General features: G+C 53.1%; 1 protein-coding gene across 1 annotated transcript in view; it reads right to left on the bottom strand.

Annotated features, from left to right (window-relative positions):
• Nucleotides 1-41: 41 nt before the first annotated feature.
• Nucleotides 42-19,136, bottom strand: part of LOC142476222 (protein capicua homolog) — an 81,008-nt gene continuing 61,913 nt past the window's right edge. The window contains exons 9-10 of the mRNA XM_075581713.1: nucleotides 13,387-13,644; nucleotides 42-479 (exon numbers count right to left, since the gene is read on the bottom strand). Of these exons, the coding sequence (XP_075437828.1) occupies nucleotides 76-479; nucleotides 13,387-13,644 (662 nt within the window). The 3' untranslated portion in view covers nucleotides 42-75. The remainder of the gene's footprint in view (nucleotides 480-13,386; nucleotides 13,645-19,136) is intronic.

Consider the following 19,136-nt stretch of genomic DNA (forward strand, 5'->3'; position numbering starts at 1 on the left):
TGACCAGAGACACACACGTCACACGCAGAACACACGATTACCCTCCCAGCTTGTATGTTCTATAGTCGGCGGGCGTCAGACAGTTACCCCAGCCTCCTTCTTGCCCCCGCTCGGGGTGGGTGAGTGTAAGGACTCCCTATGGTCATCGGTGAGCACGGTGGCTCCGGTCTGCAGAGGGGACGCCGCATTCCTCTCCTCCGTGGCGCTCTTTGCCCAAACCTCTGCCGCCGTCAGCCTCGGCTTCCCCTGCGTGGGGTCTCGGGAGGGCGGGAAGGGGCTCCCTGGGTCCGTGGGGGAGGGGGTCTCCTCGCGGAGGGGGAGGGGAGAGGGGCGGGGGGCACTGCGCACACATGGGGAGGGAGAGCTCGCTTCGTACGACCCCACCGGGATGCTAGCGATGGCAGCTTTCACTTTCTGGGGGGGCTTCGGCAGGTTCCGTGGGGACTTGGGGGTCGCCAGACTGAATGTGACAGAGGCAGCTGAGGGGGACAGAGAGTGACGTACATGTGGGATTAAATACGTTATGTGAGTGCGCTGGAAGCAGTGTTTTTCCATATACACACAGTGTATTATACACACACCCTCCCCATATATACAGCCCCCCATATACACACACACCCTCCCCATATATACAGCCCCCCATATACACACACACACCCTCCCCATATATACAGCCCCCCATATACACACACTGTATCATACACACACCCTCCCCATATATACAGCCCCCCATACACACACACACACACACCCTACCCATATATACAGCCCCCATATACACACACACACACCCTCCCCATATATACAGCCCCCCATATACACACACACACCCTCCCCATATATACAGCCCCCCATATACACACTGTATCATACACACACCCTCCCCATATATACAGCCCCCCATATACACACTGTATCATACACACACCCTCCCCATATACAGTGGTGTGAAAAAGTAAGTACACCCTCTTTGAATTCTATGGTTTTACATATCAGGGAATAATAACAATCATCTGTTCCTTAGCAGGTCTTAAAATTAGAACCTCAGATGCACAACAACACATGACATATTACACCGTGTGTGTGTGTGTACACATGACATATTAGTGTGTGTGTGTGTACACATGACATATTACACCGTGTGTCATGGAACAAGAACTGCATGTCTGACTCACCCACCTCTCTCCTTTGCAGCTTCTGCCTGTCAGATTTTATTCCCAGCTGCATGGAGTTTGCACACACACACTGTGCCTGTGTGACATGTAACAATGTTGCACTCCTTGCCTGCGAGCATGGAATCAGTGAGCTGCTACTGCAGTTTCTGAGATCCTCACCAGAATGGGCTAGTCTGCCCCCCCTCCTGTTTGTTCAGACATGGTCTGCCCCTAGACTATTCCTTTACCCACACTGCCCCTCACTTCCTTTTCCACCCTGGAGACAGTGAGTAAAAAGAACCCCTTCTCTGTTTATCCCCCTTGGTGAGGCCATCTCTTTTTACCGGTTCCTAACTAATAATCACCACTACACACCATCCACAAGTATCTGTACCCTGCTACCTTTTCCCAATAAAGTGGAGGAAATATTACAGGGCTTGGAGTGATTTAAAAGGGAACTTTAAAAGGGAACTGTGTTAATGCTATTGGGAGCCATTCATACATCAAATGTGTCCCTGGCTTCAGAAAAGTAAAAAGAGGACCGTGCGCCTTGGGGACACACACAGAGGAGCTGCTACCCACAGCCTTTATGCTAAAGTACAAGCCTGCAACCTTACAAACAAGCAAGCAGCTTACACAGCAAACTGCACGCAGCCTGCAGCCTTAACAGACAAGCAGCAGCCTACACTGCACAGCAGCCTTGCAACATACAGTGCTTCTTACACAAAACCTAACTGCCTTTCTCTGCCTGACTCCACCCTCTGCACAGCCCTACAGTGAGGAGCCACCTTCCCACCTACCCCTGCGCACGTTCCCACGGCCAGCGCCATCAAGGTCCACGCCGCCGGACACCCGCCAGGACACGGGTCAGAGCCAACGGACACCTGTGAGTACAGCTACCCCTACGCTGCACGCTGCAGGACACCGCTCGGCATCATCTGAGACAGACGCCCATCGCTGACAAGGTAAAAAGACCGCACGCCACACGCACTGGCAAAAGGCCTATACACACCTACAGCATGGCAGAACTCAGAGCCTCACCAGACATCACGCAGGAAAGCGATCTCTCAGACACAGAGACCGCTGCGCATCTGCAACAGGCGCAGGCAGGCGCAAGGCCCAAACGGACAGTCACACTGACACAAAAGGCCCGCGAAAAATATGAGACTGACATTGAAGCGCACCGCGCTAAATTAGAGTTGGCCTGGGAAACAACCGCACTTGGGGTATGCAATGTCGCCGGCGCTGGCAATTCTGTACAACAGCTCGAGCAGGCAATAACTCAATTAAAGATAGATCACGCACGCTACCAAAGACTGTCAGAGGCATACGTCACTTACCTGGCCAGGGCTAACACCGGCGAAAGCCTGCAAGAAAGGGACTTACAGCTCAATATTGACTTGACACGTGACAGCCGCGTGCGAACCTCTATCACGGAAGCCGAGAGTAAGAGGAAAGACCTTTTGCTGGAAACTGCATCACAGCGCTCAAGCACATCCTGGCATTCATCAAGGTCAGCAAGATCAGCACAATCTAACGCGTCCAGCGCAAGCGCAAATGCTACCAAGGCGCGAGCCACCGCAGAGGCCGCACGTGCCAGGGCCGAATATGGTCGAAGAGAGGCAGCCGTAAGGGCAGAAAAGGCGCGCATAGAAGAGGAGGAGCAGGTCGCCGCCGCCGCCTCCGCTGCCAATGCCGCCGCCGCCGCTGCTACCACCGCCGCTGCCAATGCGCGTAGAAAGGCCGAATTAGACGCGGATCTAGAGGCTCTAAGCAAAGAAGAGGACGCCGCTGCCGCCATAGCCCAAGCCGAAGTCCTAGAAGCAGCTGCGAGACAGGACGGCGAGGAGCTACCGTACAGACGGATAGCCTCAGAGGATCCAGCCCGACGCACTGAAGACTACGTAAGGAGCCTCTTCAGCGTAAACACCAGCGCATCATCTCAACACGGAGGGAGTGACACCACAGACAACGAAGACTCGCTAGGACCGCGAGGAGAAGATGCTGCTCCATCAATGGCACATGCTGCCTGGGATAGCCACAGCCGCAACAGTGATCCACACGCCAGCGCGCACACGGATGCACCACAACAGGCTCGCAATCCAGGTACACCCACGCGGGAGAAAACAGCCCCTCACACTAGCCAGCAGCCATCACGCGTCCACGCCAAGGAAGAGGCGACCGCACAGACCGTCCCAGCAACTACCTCAGAACGGGACAAACACGCCGATGCCTCAGGTCTGACGGACATAGCCAAGTACATGATCCGGCGCGACCTGGTACAAGCAGGGCTCATCTGCTTCGATGACCGCCCTGAGAACTACCGGACGTGGAAGTTCACGTTCAAAGACGCAATCCACAGCTTGGACTTCTCAGCAAGGGAAGAGCTCAACCTGTTAGTCAAGTTCCTGGGGCACAATTCCAGAGAGTACGCAAAAAGACTGCGGGCAGCGAACGCGCATCAACCCCAAGTAGGTCTGGACCTAGTGTGGGAAAGGCTGGAAGAATCCTACGGCAGCCCCGAAGCGGTTGAGGATTCGCTCTTCAAAAGAGTCGAAAGCTTCCCCAAGATCACAACTAAAGACTACTCGAAGTTACGAGATCTTGGAGACCTGCTGCAAACTGCAGTTCGCAAGGAAAGACCATTCCTTAATATTTCTCAACGTCCTAGACTCAGCTCGTGGAGTGAGACCCATCCTGGAGAAGCTACCCTTCAACCTCCAAGAAAAATGGATCTCACAAGGCTCCAAATACAAAAGGGAGAAGCAAGTCGTCTACCCCCCATTCTCAGTTTTCTTGAGCTTCATTCGCGAAGCAGCAAGGACGAGGAACGACCCCAGCTTCTTCTTAGGTGCTCAAACCACATACAGTGCAAGCAGCCTGAGGAACGAGACACCAGCGACGAGATATGGTAACCCCCAAACACCCATCTCGACCCGCAGGACGGATGTACCTCCCACGACCCAAACTACTCCCGATCAGTCGGTCGCCGGAGACAAGGAACCAAGGGACCCAAACAAGGAATGTCCCATACACAAGAAGCCACACCCACTCAACAAGTGCTTTGGGTTCAGGATGAAGTCCCTAGAGGAACGCAAGAGGTTACTTGGAGAATTCGGAGTTTGCTTCAAGTGCTGCGGTTCCACGACTCACCTAGCCAGGGACTGTAAGGAAGAGATCAAATGCACAGTGTGCGAGAGTGACAAGCACGTGACAGCGTTACACCCAGAGGCGATGACACTCCACCAACTCAAGAACCCATCCTCCGTAGCGGAGCATGGCGGGGAGAAAGAAGAAGGAGAGTCAACATCAGTCACATCTCAGCGCACTGAGGTATGCGGAAAAGAAGGTGACAAAATGTCCTGCTCCAAAATATGCCTTGTCGCAGTGCACCCCCAGGGACAACCTGAGAAGGCTATTCGGATGTACGCAATCCTCGACGACCAGAGCAACCGATCGCTGGTCAGGTCAGAGTTCTTCGACATGTTTAACATACAAGACGGTGCTTCTCTTTACACTCTTAGAACGTGTGCAGGACGAATGGAGACCACAGGGAGAAGAGTGAATGGCTACACCATATGCTCAATAGACGGCAAAGTGAACATGTCCCTTCCCACACTCATCGAGTGCAACCACATGGCCACAAACAGGGACGAGATTCCCACACCAGACGTGGCACTCCATTACCCCCACCTCAAAGGAATAGCCAACCACATCCGGCCTGTAGAACAAGGCGCCAAGATCCTGCTGCTGCTCGGTAGGGACATCATGAGGGTACATAAAGTCCGTAAACAGCATAACGGACCCCACAACGCGCCATACGCCCAAAGACTTGACCTAGGATGGGTGAGGTGGGCAACTCGTGCACCAACAAAGAGCACGGGCAAGACTACGTTGATGCCCGCAGAACAGTGGTGACAGAATGTGGACACACATCTCTCTCTGAACCATGTCTTGGCCATCTCCAAGTGACCGAAGGGCCAAGTGAAGAGAAGAGACAAGGTCATACCCCTGAGATCAATAAAAACATCCACACATCGGGGGGATGTGACAATGGCCTGGGATGCTCAGCAGTCCAGACAGCTAAGGATGATAAGTCGATTCCACCGAAGGAAGAAGGTAACCTCCCAAAGGTGACCGACAAAGCGATCGTCCAAAAGGCAATAAACAATCAAACGGTCCTCTCGCGAGCAATGGCACGGCTAAGACGTACAGTTGTTCCTCTCCATAGAGTATCAAGCGACAAAGCAGCCAGCTGCCACGGCTGGCATAGCCGCCAAAGATTGCGCCCCACAGGTGAAGCTACAGTGTCAAAAAGACTGTCCTCTCACACGTCTAAAAAGAGACAGCCACAGAGACATTTCATAAAGGGATTTACTAGAGCAAAAGAGACTGTTCTTCGTTACGTCCAGGGAGAAAATAACCTCCCGATGGCAGTTAACAAAGAGACACAAAAGCGTTTAACCAAACTACCGGGAGATGTTCTCGTGCAAGAGGAATGCACCGATGAACTACGGTGCACAGCGTTCCAGAGAACAAGGAACGATGACAAGCAAACGCCATCAAGGGAAGATAGAGGATTCCCAAAGTTAACAGTAAAGGAGCTCTCTAAAGACGGACTAAGCAGTTGGGTGACTCCGCTACCATTCCGTTCACCAAGAAGGCGCTTCCCAAACAATGGAGGACATGCCATCTCTAGGTTCACCTCGCACCTCTGCGACCTATAAAGGGAACCAGAGACCAAAAACAACTTTGTGGCCTTCATCCAGAAGATATTCTTTACCGGCCACGCAAAGCCGACACCTCTAATGGAGGAAGGTGAAAAATGTCGGTACCTCCAATCACCTGGGGCCTACCACCCTCAGGAACCCGATCAAATCCGGGTAATGTTCAACCCCAGCACTCAGCTTCAGGGAGCCTCCCTGAACGACGGCCTCTTTACTGGACTAGATTCGACAACCAGTTTTCCAGGAGTGTTGTTACGCTTCCGCAAGGAGCCAAAAGCCATCTCCTTCTGCCAAACGCCAGGTGATAGAGCGACAGGCTACCACGACTGGCATGCCTACAAGGGGATGCATTCTGTGGGTAAAACTACAGAGACAAAAGACTGTTCTCTCACAAGGCTAAAAGGAAGCAGTGCCAGAGATCTTTACACAAAGACATTGTGGTCCAACCAGCAAACCTGGAGCTGTGCATCCACCCTGCATCCTTTGCCAAAGAACCTTGACCAAGGGACCTTGATACCAGTGATACCGGCCGGTGTCATATCGCTATGTGGACATGGACTCTTGCATCGTTTGAGAATGTGATGTTATCTTTGTTATGCATTGCACATATGTTCCACATAGTCTGTTATATAGTGGTATCTACAGATACCAGACGGGGAGTGTCATGGAACAACAACTACATTTCTGACTCACCCCCCTCTCTCCTTTGCAGCTTCTGCCTGTCAGATTTTATTCCCAGCTGCATGGAGTTTGCACACACATACTGTGCCTGTGTAACTTGCAACAATGTTGCATTTCTTGCCTCCGGGCATGGAATCAGTGAGCTGCTACTGCAGTTTCTGAGATCCTCACCAGAATGGGCTAGTCTGCCCCCCCTCTTGTTTGTTCAGACATAGTCTGCCCCTAGACTATTCCTTTACCCACACTGCACCTCACTTCCTTTTCCACCCTGGAGACAGTGAGTACAGGACCCTTCTCTGTTCACCCCCCATGGTGAGGCCATCTCTTTTTACCGGTTTCTAACTAATAATCACCACTACATACCATCCACAAGTATCTGTATCCTGCTGCCTTTTCCCAATAAAGTGGAGGAAATATTACAGGGCTTGGAGTGATTTAAAAGGGAACTGTGTTAATGCTATCGGGAGCCATTCACACCAAACGTGACCCTGGCTTCAGAAAACCGTGTGTGTGTGTATGTGTGTGTGTGTACACATGACATATTACACCGTGTCATGATTTATTTAACAAAAATAAAGCCAAAATGGAGAAGCCATGTGTGAAAAACTAAGTACACCTTGTGGAGAAAATGGGGGTAATCAGCGCATTAATAAAGGAAGTGTGCTCGGCTGGTTACCCCTATTTCGTATTGGGGATGAAGGGGTTAATTTTATATGTTGTTCCCCTGTACCATTGTCCCCTATATGCATTGTTGTCCCCTTTTTGCAGGCTTGTCCCTACCTGCAGTGCTGAATAACAGGAGCCGTTCCATTAAGACTGCTAATTTAGGAACGGAGTGAGCCAGCACCCTGATTTTTGGTGTGCAGCCTCAGTGTAACCCCCCAAGCACACACACATTAAAAATATAACTTTGTCATAAGGGAAACATATATTTTTGATAAAGTGCCTTTCTGTTGCAATTTTAAAATGTACAGGCAGGATGCTATTGTTTCTGCCTGCCTTTGTAATGCATTACGGAACAAATGTTATGCATACATGAGCCCCCTGGTGGGAGATGCCGATGGGTCTAGGGACGTGTGTGTGGGGGGGGGGGGGGGGGTGAAAGACCCCAGAGTCTTACAGTGTCACTTAATCAGGATGTTTCTGAGTAGCAGATCCTGTTACTCATCCTAGATATTTCACACCTTGGGACCAAACTCCAGACGTTGCGTCCCCAGAAATGAGTGGCCCCTTTTTACTTAGCAGTGCTACCAAGCTGCTTACTGAGCATGCTCAGAGTTACCTGGGCTGGCTGTAGGATTTGCTCATGTGACATGGCAGGTTCTGATAGGAGGAAGATAATTCCTTGCCAATGGGATGAGGCTAATGTAACACTTCACAGGCCCTTATCCTTAAAGAGGCCTGTAACCCTCATTCCTTTGTTGTTGTTGTTGTTGCTGTTGTTACCTGATTTCTTCAAGCGGATAAGATCTAAGTACATCGGCTACGATTCCAGAACGCAAGGGGTTAAAAACATCGCAACAAGGAAACTAGCCCTGCTTCAGGATTTCGTTAGCCCTGGGGATTCCAGAACGAACCCCAAAGAACCAGAAAAGACTTTGCACATTCACAGAAGGATTGGACTGGCTATTTATTTGGCAATTTGCAAAAGGACAATCTTCTGGTGCTTTGCACCTTTCTGGACATTATCCCCTGTTCCTATACCGTAAGTGTAATTATTAAGTGTATTCTGCAGTTGTCGTGTGTTTGCCTATCAAGGGAATAAATCTCAGTTTATTTTGCTCAACCTGTTCTGCTCAATCAGGATCCACGAAATATAAATGTGTTATTAAGTGCGTCTCCCGTCACACACCTTATGATTCAATAGCTTGTAGAACCACCTTTAGCAGCAATAACTTGAAGTAATCGTTTTCTGTATGACTATCAGTCTCTCACATCGTTGTGGAGGAATTTTGGCCCACTCTTCTTTACAACATTGCTTCAGTTCATTGAGGTTTGTGGGCATTTGTTTATGCACAGCTCTTAAGGTCCCGCCACAAGCATTTCAATCAGATTGAGGTCTGGACTTTGACTGGGCCATTGCAACCCCTTGATTCTTTTCTTTTTCAGCCATTCTGTTGTAGATTTGCTGGTGTGCTTGGGATCATTGTCCTGTTGCATGACCCAATTTCAGCCAAGCTTTAGCTGTCGGACAGATGGCCTCACATTTGACTCTAGAATACTTTGGTATACAGAGGAGTTCATGGTCGACTCAATGACTGCAAGGTTCCCAGGTCCTGTGGCTGCAAAACAAGCCCAAATCATCACCCCTCCACCACCGTGCTTGACAGTTGGTATGAGGTGTTTGTGCTGATATGCTGGGTTTGGTTTTCGCCAAACGTGGCGCTGTGCATTATGGCCAAACATCTCCACTTTGGTCTCGTCTGTCCAAAGGACATTGTTCCAGAAGTCTTGTGGTTTGTTCAGATGCAACTTTGCAAACCTAAGCCGTGCTGCCATGTTCTTTTTAGAGAGAAGAGGATTTCTCCTGGCAGCCCTTCCAAACAAACCATACTTGTTCAGTCTTTTTCTAATTGTACTGTCATGAACTTTAACATTTAACATGCTAACTGAGGCCTGTAGAGTCTGAAATGTAACTCTTGTTTTTTTTGCAATTTCTCTGAGCATTGCACGGTCTGACCTTGGGGTGAATTTGCTGGGACGTCCACTCCTGGGAAGGTTGGCAACTGTCTTGCATGTTTTCCACTTTTGAATAATCTTTCTCGCTGTTTGGAAATGGCCTTATAACCCTTCCCAGATTGATGGGCAGCAACAATTGCTTCTCTAAGATCATTGCTGATGTCTTTCCTCCGTGGCATTGTGTTAACACACACCTGAATGCTCCAGACCAGCAAACTGCTAAAACTTTGGCTTTTATAGAGGTGGTCACACTTGCAGAGGATCAATTAATCAAGGGCATTTGATTAGCAGCAACTGTCTGCTACTTAGCATCTTAATTCCTATGGAAGCAGTAAGGGTGTACTTCGTTTTTCACACATAGCTTCTCCATTTTAGCTTTATTTTTGTTAAATAAATCATGACACAGTGTAATATGTCATGTGTACACACACACACACACACACACACACACACACACACACACACACACACACACACACAGTGTAATATGTCATGTGTTGTTGTGCATCTGAGGTTCTAATTTTAAGACCTGCTAAGGAACAGATGATTGTTATTATGTCCTGATATGTAAAACCATGGAATTCAAAGAGGGTGCACTTTCTTTTTCACACAACTGTATACAGCCCCCCATATACACACCCTGTATTATACATACACACACCCTGCCCGTATATACAGTGTATTATACAGCCCCGTATATACACACACGGTATTATACCCACACCCCTCCCCATATACACAGTGTATTATACACCCCCCCGTATACACACACACACACACACTCCCCATATACACAGTGTATTATACCCTCCCCATATACACAGTGTAGTATACACCCCCCGTATATACATACACCCTCCCCATATACACAGTGTAGTATACACCCCCCGTATATACATACACCCTCCCCATATACACAGTGTAGTATACACCCCCCGTATATACACACACCCTCCCCATATATACAGTGTATTATACACCCCCCGTATATACATACACCCTCCCCATATACACAGTGTAGTATACACCCCCGTATATACACACACCCTCCCCATATATACAGTGTATTATACACCCCCCGTATATACATACACCCTCCCCATATACACAGTGTAGTATACACCCCCCTTATATACACTGTCACGGGAGACCAGACCTAATTCACGCTGAATATACTGGGCACTGATTGAACAGGACAAAATGATAAAATACACTGAAGATTTATTCCCTTTCGGGCAAACACAACATGTAACACAACTCTGTCACACAACTGTCACACAACTCTGTCACACAACTCTGTCACACAACTCTGTCACACAACTCTGTAACACAACTCTGTAACACAACTCTGTAACACAAATGACACTTGAAAATAACACTTACGGTAAAATAACAGGGTGAAGTATCCCAGAATGACACTGGCTAGAAATTCTCCCTGGCTGGATCAGAGTCACGAACAACCAACTACGAACAGCGAACTCTCTGCCACCCTGCCACCCTGGGGTTGGGGCAACCTGCCTCTTTATAGGGTTTGAATTCCCATCACAAACAGGCAAGGAACTCTGGGAGGAAGCAGGAATGCCCCCCCACCCCCTCCCTGAATGGCTGGGCATTGTCTAACCCCTAGGAGGGGTTGATGGCAGATACTTCATGTTATCTGGCCCATCCCCACTCCTTATGGCTCTGCAGCTTGATAGTCCTGAATATCTCCAGACACCTTGGCAGCAAAGCCACTGGATGCCCTCTGAAGTCAGGGAGTCCCAAAGCTCCCAGCTCATCCTCCAGGCACCTTTATCTGCAGGAACCTCACCTGATTAAATCAGAGGCCCCTCCATACAAATGTACTCACATGCAAATCCCATTACCAGCCTGCTATCTGAGAAATGAGTACACACAGTCACATAATCCCCTGAACACTTTGCAGGGCTGACTCCCAAATTACATGACACTGCTTACACATAGATCACAAAACACTTTGCAGGGCTGACTCCCAAATCACATGACAGTGCTTACCCATAGATCACAAAACACTTTGCAGGGCTGACTCCCAAATCACATGACAGTGCTTACCCATAGATCACAAAACACTTTGCAGGGCTGACTCCCAAATCACATGACAGTGCTTACCCATAGATCACAAAACACTTTACCTCATATTGCCTGTGTAACTAGACTCGGGGATGGAATTCACAGGGAATAAAAGGGCTTTGGAATACACATGCATAGTACATCATACATTAACCCTTTCTCTCCCCACGAATTAGGGGTAACTAGCCAGGTATAACCCCTTTATTACAGGCCAGATTACCCCCGATCGTCACATACACACCCTGTATTATACCCCCCTGTATTATACCCACCCACACCTCCCCATATACATAGTGTATTATACAGGCCCCATATACACACCCTGTATTATACCCACCCACACCTCCCCATATACAGTGTATTATACAGGCCCCATATACACACCCTGTATTATACCCACACACACCTCCCCATATACATAGTGTATTATACAGGCCCCATATACACACCCTGTATTATACCCACCCACACCTCCCCATATACATAGTGTATTATACAGGCCCCATATACACACCCTGTATTATACCCACACACACCTCCCCATATACATAGTGTATTATACAGGCCCCATATACACACCCTGTATTATACCCACACACACCTCCCCATATACATAGTGTATTATACAGGCCCCCATATACACACCCTGTATTATACACACAACCACCCGCCCCGTATATACAGTGTATTATACCCCCCCTGTATTATACCCACACACACCTCCCCATATACATAGTGTATTATACAGGCCCCATATACACACCCTGTATTATACACACAACCACCCGCCCCGTATATACAGTGTATTATACCCCCCCCTGTATTATACACACACACCCCGTATATACAGTGTATTATACACACCCGCCCCGTATATACAGTGTATTATACCCCCCCCCTGTATTATACACACACACCCCGTATATACAGTGTATTATACACACCCGCCCCGTATATACAGTGTATTATACCCCCCCTGTATTATACCCACACACACCTCCCCATATACATAGTGTATTATACAGGCCCCCATATACACACCCTGTATTATACACACAACCACCCGCCCCGTATATACAGTGTATTATACCCCCCCTGTATTATACCCACACACACCTCCCCATATACATAGTGTATTATACAGGCCCCATATACACACCCTGTATTATACACACAACCACCCGCCCCGTATATACAGTGTATTATACCCCCCCCTGTATTATACACACACACCCCGTATATACAGTGTATTATACACACCCGCCCCGTATATACAGTGTATTATACCCCCCCCTGTATTATACACACACACCCCGTATATACAGTGTATTATACACACCCGCCCCGTATATACAGTGTATTATACCCCCCCTGTATTATACCCACACACACCTCCCCATATACATAGTGTATTATACAGGCCCCCATATACACACCCTGTATTATACACACAACCACCCGCCCCGTATATACAGTGTATTATACCCCCCCTGTATTATACACACACACCCCGTATATACAGTGTATTATACCCCCCCTGTATTATACACACACACCCCGTATATACAGTGTATTATACACACCCTCCCCGTATACACAAGTGTATTATACACACCCTCCCCGTATACACAAGTTTATATTACACACCTTGTATAATACACACACACACCCTTCCCGTATACACAAGTGTATTATACACACACCCCGTATATACAGTGTATTGTACACCCCCTGTATTACACACACACACACACACACACACACACACACACACACACACAGTGTTTTATACACCCCCTGTATAATACACACACCCTCCCCGTATACACAAGTGTATTATACACCCCCCTGTATTATACACTCTCCCGCCCTGTATATACAGTGTATTATACACCCCCTGTATAACACACACTCCCGCCCTGTATATACACTGTATTATACACCCCCTGTATAACACACACACACCCCCTCCCTGTATACACAAGTGTATGATACACCCCCCCTGTATTACACACACACAGTACATGGATACGGTGCCCCCTCCCTCCCGTACATACCGGAGGCGGCGGAGACCTGTGCGTGGGTGCCCTGCGAGGTGCTCCCCCCGGAGCAGGGTGCTGGGGGGGCGCTGATTGTCTGGGGCGTGGTGATGGCGCGAGGGGCAGTGGGCATGGTGCCCGTGCTGGCCACAGTATACACCAGGCTCTGCGCAGGTGGGGGCGCTGCCACGGTCAGTGTGCTGGACACAGGTGCTGGGTATATCGCCGTCAGGGGCATCGGAGGGGTGCAGGCCGGAGCAAGCAGTGGGCTGTGACCTGGGCGGGACAAGGAAAAAGAGAGCAACCAATCAGAGCCTCTGAGCACAGACAGGCAGCCAATCAGAGCCTCTGAGCCCAGACAGGCAGCCAATCAGAGCCTCTGAGCCCAGACAGGCAGCCAATCAGAGCCTCTGAGCCCAGACAGGCAGCCAATCAGAGCCTCTGAGCCCAGACAGGCAGCCAATCAGAGCCTCTGAGCCCAGACAGGCAGCCAATCAGAGCCTCTGAGCCCAGACAGGCAGCCAATCAGAGCCTCTGAGCCCAGACAGGCAGCCAATCAGAGCCTCTGCGCCCAGACAGGCAGCCAATCAAAGCCTCTGAGCCCAGACAGGCAGCCAATCAGAGCCTCTGAGCCCAGACAGGCAACCAATCAGAGCCTCTGAGCCCAGACAGGCAGCCAATCAGAGCCTCTGAGCCCAGACAGGCAGCCAATCAGAGCCTCTGAGCCCAGACAGGCAGCCAATCAGAGCCTCTGAGCCCAGACAGGCAGCCAATCAGAGCCTCTGAGCCCAGACAGGCAGCCAATCAGAGCCTCTGCGCCCAGACAGGCAGCCAATCAAAGCCTCTGAGCCCAGACAGGCAGCCAATCAGAGCCTCTGAGCCCAGACAGGCAGCCAATCAAAGCCTCTGAGCCCAGACAGGCAGCCAATCAGAGCCTCTTAGCCCAGACAGGCAGCCAATCAGAGCCTCTGAGCCCAGACAGGCAGCCAATCAAAGATTCTCTCTGCCCTCCCCCTCCCCACAGGAGCAAGAAAGGAGAAGGGGAATAGGGAAGTTAAAATAGCAAAGAGAAGAATCGGAGTAAAGGCGCGTGCGAGAGTGAGAGACGCGCGTGCCGAGAGCGAGAGCCGCGCGCGAGAGACGCGCGTCCCGAGAGCGAGAGACGCGTCCCGAGAGCGAGAGACGCGCGCGCGAGAGACGCGCGTCCCGAGAGCGAGAGACGCGCGTCCCGAGAGCGAGAGATGCGCGCGTCCCGAGAGCGAGAGATGAGCGTTCCGAGAGCGAGATGCGCGTCCCAAGAGCTGCGCGTCCCGAGAGCGAGAGACGCGCGTCCCGAGAGCGAGAGCCGCGCGTCTCGTGAGCGAGAGACGCGCGTCCCGAGAGCGAGAGACGCGCGTCCCGAGAGCGAGAGCCGCGCGCGAGAGCCGCGCGTCCCGAGAGCGAGAGATGCGCGCGTCCCGAGAGCGAGAGATGAGCGTTCCGAGAGCGAGATGCGCGTCCCAAGAGCTGCGCGTCCCGAGAGCGAGAGACGCGCGTCCCGAGAGCGAGAGACGCGCGTCCCGAGAGCGAGAGACGCGCGTCCCGAGAGCGAGAGACGCGCGTCCCGAGAGCGAGAGACGCGCGTCCCGAGAGCGAGAGACGCGCGTCCCGAGAGCGAGACACGCGCGTCCTGAGAGCGAGAGATGCGCGCGTCCCGAGACCGAGAGATGCGCGTCCCAAGAGCGGCGCGTCCCGAGAGCGGCGCGTCCCGAGAGCGGCGCGTCCCGAGAGCAGCGCGTCCCGAGAGCAGCGCGTCCCGAGGGCGAGAGACACGCGTCCCGAGAGCGACGGATCATAAAGTACAGGCGATAAGCCCAAAGCAACATGTTCCCAGGTAAGAAGATACCAAGCACTGACCCCGCAGCCTGTAATAACCTGCCTGGGACACGCAGAGCATCGCACTGACCCCGCAGCCTGTAATAACCTGCCTGGGACGCGCAGAGCATCGCACTGACCCCGCAGCATGTAATAACCTGCCTGGGACGCGCAGAGCACCGCACTGACCCCGCAGCATGTAATAACCTGCCTAGGACGCGCAGAGCATCGCACTGACCCCGCAGCCTGTAATAACCTGCCTGGGACGCGCAGAGCATCGCACTGACCCCGCAGCCTGTAATAACCTGCCTGGGACACGCAGAGCACCGCACTGACCCCGCAGCCTGTAATAACCTGCCTGGGACACGCAGAGCATCGCACTGACCCCGCAGCATGTAATAACCTGCCTGGGACGCGCAGAGCACCGCACTGACCCGCAGCCTGTAATAACCTGCCTGGGACGCGCAGAGCATCGCACTGACCCCGCAGCATGTAATAACCTGCCTGGGACACGCAGAGCACCGCACTGACCCCGCAGCATGTAATAACCTGCCTGGGACGCGCAGAGCATCGCACTGACCCCGCAGCCTGTAATAACCTGCCTGGGACGCGCAGAGCATCGCACTGACCCCGCAGCATGTAATAACCTGCCTGGGACGCGCAGAGCACCGCACTGACCCCGCAGCATGTAATAACCTGCCTGGGACGCGCAGAGCACCGCACTGACCCCGCAGCCTGTAATAACCTGCCTGGGACGCGCAGAGCATCGCACTGACCCCGCAGCCTGTAATAACCTGCCTGGGACACGCAGAGCATCGCACTGACCCCGCAGCATGTAATAACCTGCCTGGGACACGCAGAGCACCGCACTGACCCGCAGCCTGTAATAACCTGCCTGGGACGCGCAGAGCACCGCACTGACCCCGCAGCCTGTAATAACCTGCCTGGGACGCGCAGAGCATCGCACTGACCCCGCAGCATGTAATAACCTGCCTGGGACGCGCAGAGCACCGCACTGACCCCGCAGCATGTAATAACCTGCCTGGGACACGCAGAGCATCGCACTGACCCCGCAGCATGTAATAACCTGCCTGGGACACGCAGAGCATCGCACTGACCCCGCAGCATGTAATAACCTGCCTGGGACACGCAGAGCACCGCACTGACCCCGCAGCATGTAATAACCTGCCTGGGACGCGCAGAGCACCGCACTGACCCCGCAGCATGTAATAACCTGCCTGGGACACGCAGAGCACCGCACTGACCCCGCAGCATGTAATAACCTGCCTGGGACACGCAGAGCATCGCACTGACCCCGCAGCATGTAATAACCTGCCTGGGACGCGCAGAGCACCGCACTGACCCCGCAGCCTGTAATAACCTGCCTGGGACGCGCAGAGCATCGCACTGACCCCGCAGCATGTAATAACCTGCCTGGGACACGCAGAGCACCGCACTGACCCCGCAGCCTGTAATAACCTGCCTGGGACGCGCAGAGCACCGCACTGACCCCGCAGCATGTAATAACCTGCCTGGGACACGCAGAGCATCGCACTGACCCCGCAGCATGTAATAACCTGCCTGGGACGCGCAGAGCACCGCACTGACCCCGCAGCATGTAATAACCTGCCTGGGACACGCAGAGCACCGCACTGACCCCGCAGCATGTAATAACCTGCCTGGGACGCGCAGAGCATCGCACTGACCCCGCAGCCTGTAATAACCTGCCCGGGACACGCAGAGCACCGCACTGACCCCGCAGCCTGTAATAACCTGCCTGGGACGCGCAGAGCATCGCACTGACCCCGCAGCATGTAATAACCTGCCTGGGACACGCAGAGCACCGCACTGACCCCGCAGCATGTAATAACCTGCCTGGGACGCGCAGAGCATCGCACTGACCCCGCAGCCTGTAATAACCTGCCTGGGACACGCAGAGCATCGCACTGACCCCGCAGCATGTAATAACCTGCCTGGGACGCGCAGAGCATCGCACTGACCCCGCAGCATGTAATAACCTGCCTGGGACACGCAGAGCATCGCACTGACCCCGCAGCCTGTAATAACCTGCCTGGGACACGCAGAGCACCGCACTGACCCCGCAGCATGTAATAACCTGCCTGGGACGCGCAGAGCATCGCACTGACCCCGCAGCCTGTAATAACCTGCCTGGGACGCGCAGAGCACCGCACTGACCCCGCAGCCTGTAATAACCTGCCTGGGACGCGCAGAGCATCGCACTGACCCCGCAGCCTGTAATAACCTGCCTGGGAGGCGCAGAGCATCGCACTGACCCCGCAGCCTGTAATAACCTGCCTGGGACGCGCAGAGCATCGCACTGACCCCGCAGCATGTAATAACCTGCCTGGGACGCGCAGAGCACCGCACTGACCCCGCAGCATGTAATAACCTGCCTGGGACGCGCAGAGCATCGCACTGACCCCGCAGCATGTAATAACCTGCCTGGGACGCGCAGAGCACCGCACTGACCCCGCAGCATGTAATAACCTGCCTGGGACACGCAGAGCATCGCACTGACCCCGCAGCATGTAATAACCTGCCTGGGACACGCAGAGCACCGCACTGACCCCGCAGCCTGTAATAACCTGCCTGGGACGCGCAGAGCACCGCACTGACCCCGCAGCCTGTAATAACCTGCCTGGGACACGCAGAGCACCGCACTGACCCAGCAGCCTGTAATAACCTGCCTGGGACGCGCAGAGCATCGCACTGACCCCGCAGCCTGTAATAACCTGCCTGGGACGCGCAGAGCACCGCACTGACCCTGCAGCCTGTAATAACCTGCCTGGGACGCGCAGAGCATCGCACTGACCCCGCAGCATGTAATAACCTGCCTGGGACGCGCAGAGCACCGCACTGACCCCGCAGCCTGTAATAACCTGCCTGGGACGCGCAGAGCATCGCACTGACCCGCAGCATGTAATAACCTGCCTGGGACGCGCAGAGCACCGCACTGACCCCGCAGCATGTAATAACCTGCCTGGGACGCGCAGAGCACCGCACTGACCCCGCAGCCTGTAATAACCTGCCTGGGACGCGCAGAGCATCGCACTGACCCCGCAGCATGTAATAACCTGCCTGGGACGCGCAGAGCATCGCACTGACCCCGCAGCATGTAATAACCTGCCTGGGACGCGCAGAGCATCGCACTGACCCCGCAGCCTGTAATAACCTGCCTGGGACGCGCAGAGCATCGCACTGACCCCGCAGCATGTAATAACCTGCCTGGGACGCGCAGAGCATCGCACTGACCCCGCAGCATGTAATAACCTGCCTGGGACGCGCAGAGCATCGCACTGACCCCGCAGCCTGTAATAACCTGCCTGGGACGCGCAGAGCACCGCACTGACCCCGCAGCATGTAATAACCTGCCTGGGACGCGCAGAGCATCGCACTGACCCCGCAGCCTGTAATAACCTGCCTGGGACGCGCAGAGCACCGCACTGACCCCGCAGCCTGTAATAACCTGCCTGGGACGCGCAGAGCACCGCACTGACCCCGCAGCATGTAATAACCTGCCTGGGACGCGCAGAGCATCGCACTGACCCCGCAGCATGTAATAACCTGCCTGGGACGCGCAGAGCATCGCACTGACCCCGCAGCATGTAATAACCTGCCTGGGACACGCAGAGCATCGCACTGACCCCGCAGCATGTAATAACCTGCCTGGGACGCGCAGAGCATCGCACTGACCCCGCAGCCTGTAATAACCTGCCTGGGACGCGCAGAGCATCGCACTGACCCCGCAGCATGTAATAACCTGCCTGGGACGCGCAGAGCATCGCACTGACCCCGCAGCATGTAATAACCTGCCTGGGACGCGCAGAGCATCGCACTGACCCCGCAGCCTGTAATAACCTGCCTGGGACGCGCAGAGCATCGCACTGACCCCG

This window comes from Ascaphus truei, unplaced genomic scaffold (genome assembly GCF_040206685.1).
Source record: "Ascaphus truei isolate aAscTru1 unplaced genomic scaffold, aAscTru1.hap1 HAP1_SCAFFOLD_1514, whole genome shotgun sequence".
Classification (NCBI taxonomy): domain Eukaryota; kingdom Metazoa; phylum Chordata; class Amphibia; order Anura; family Ascaphidae; genus Ascaphus; species Ascaphus truei.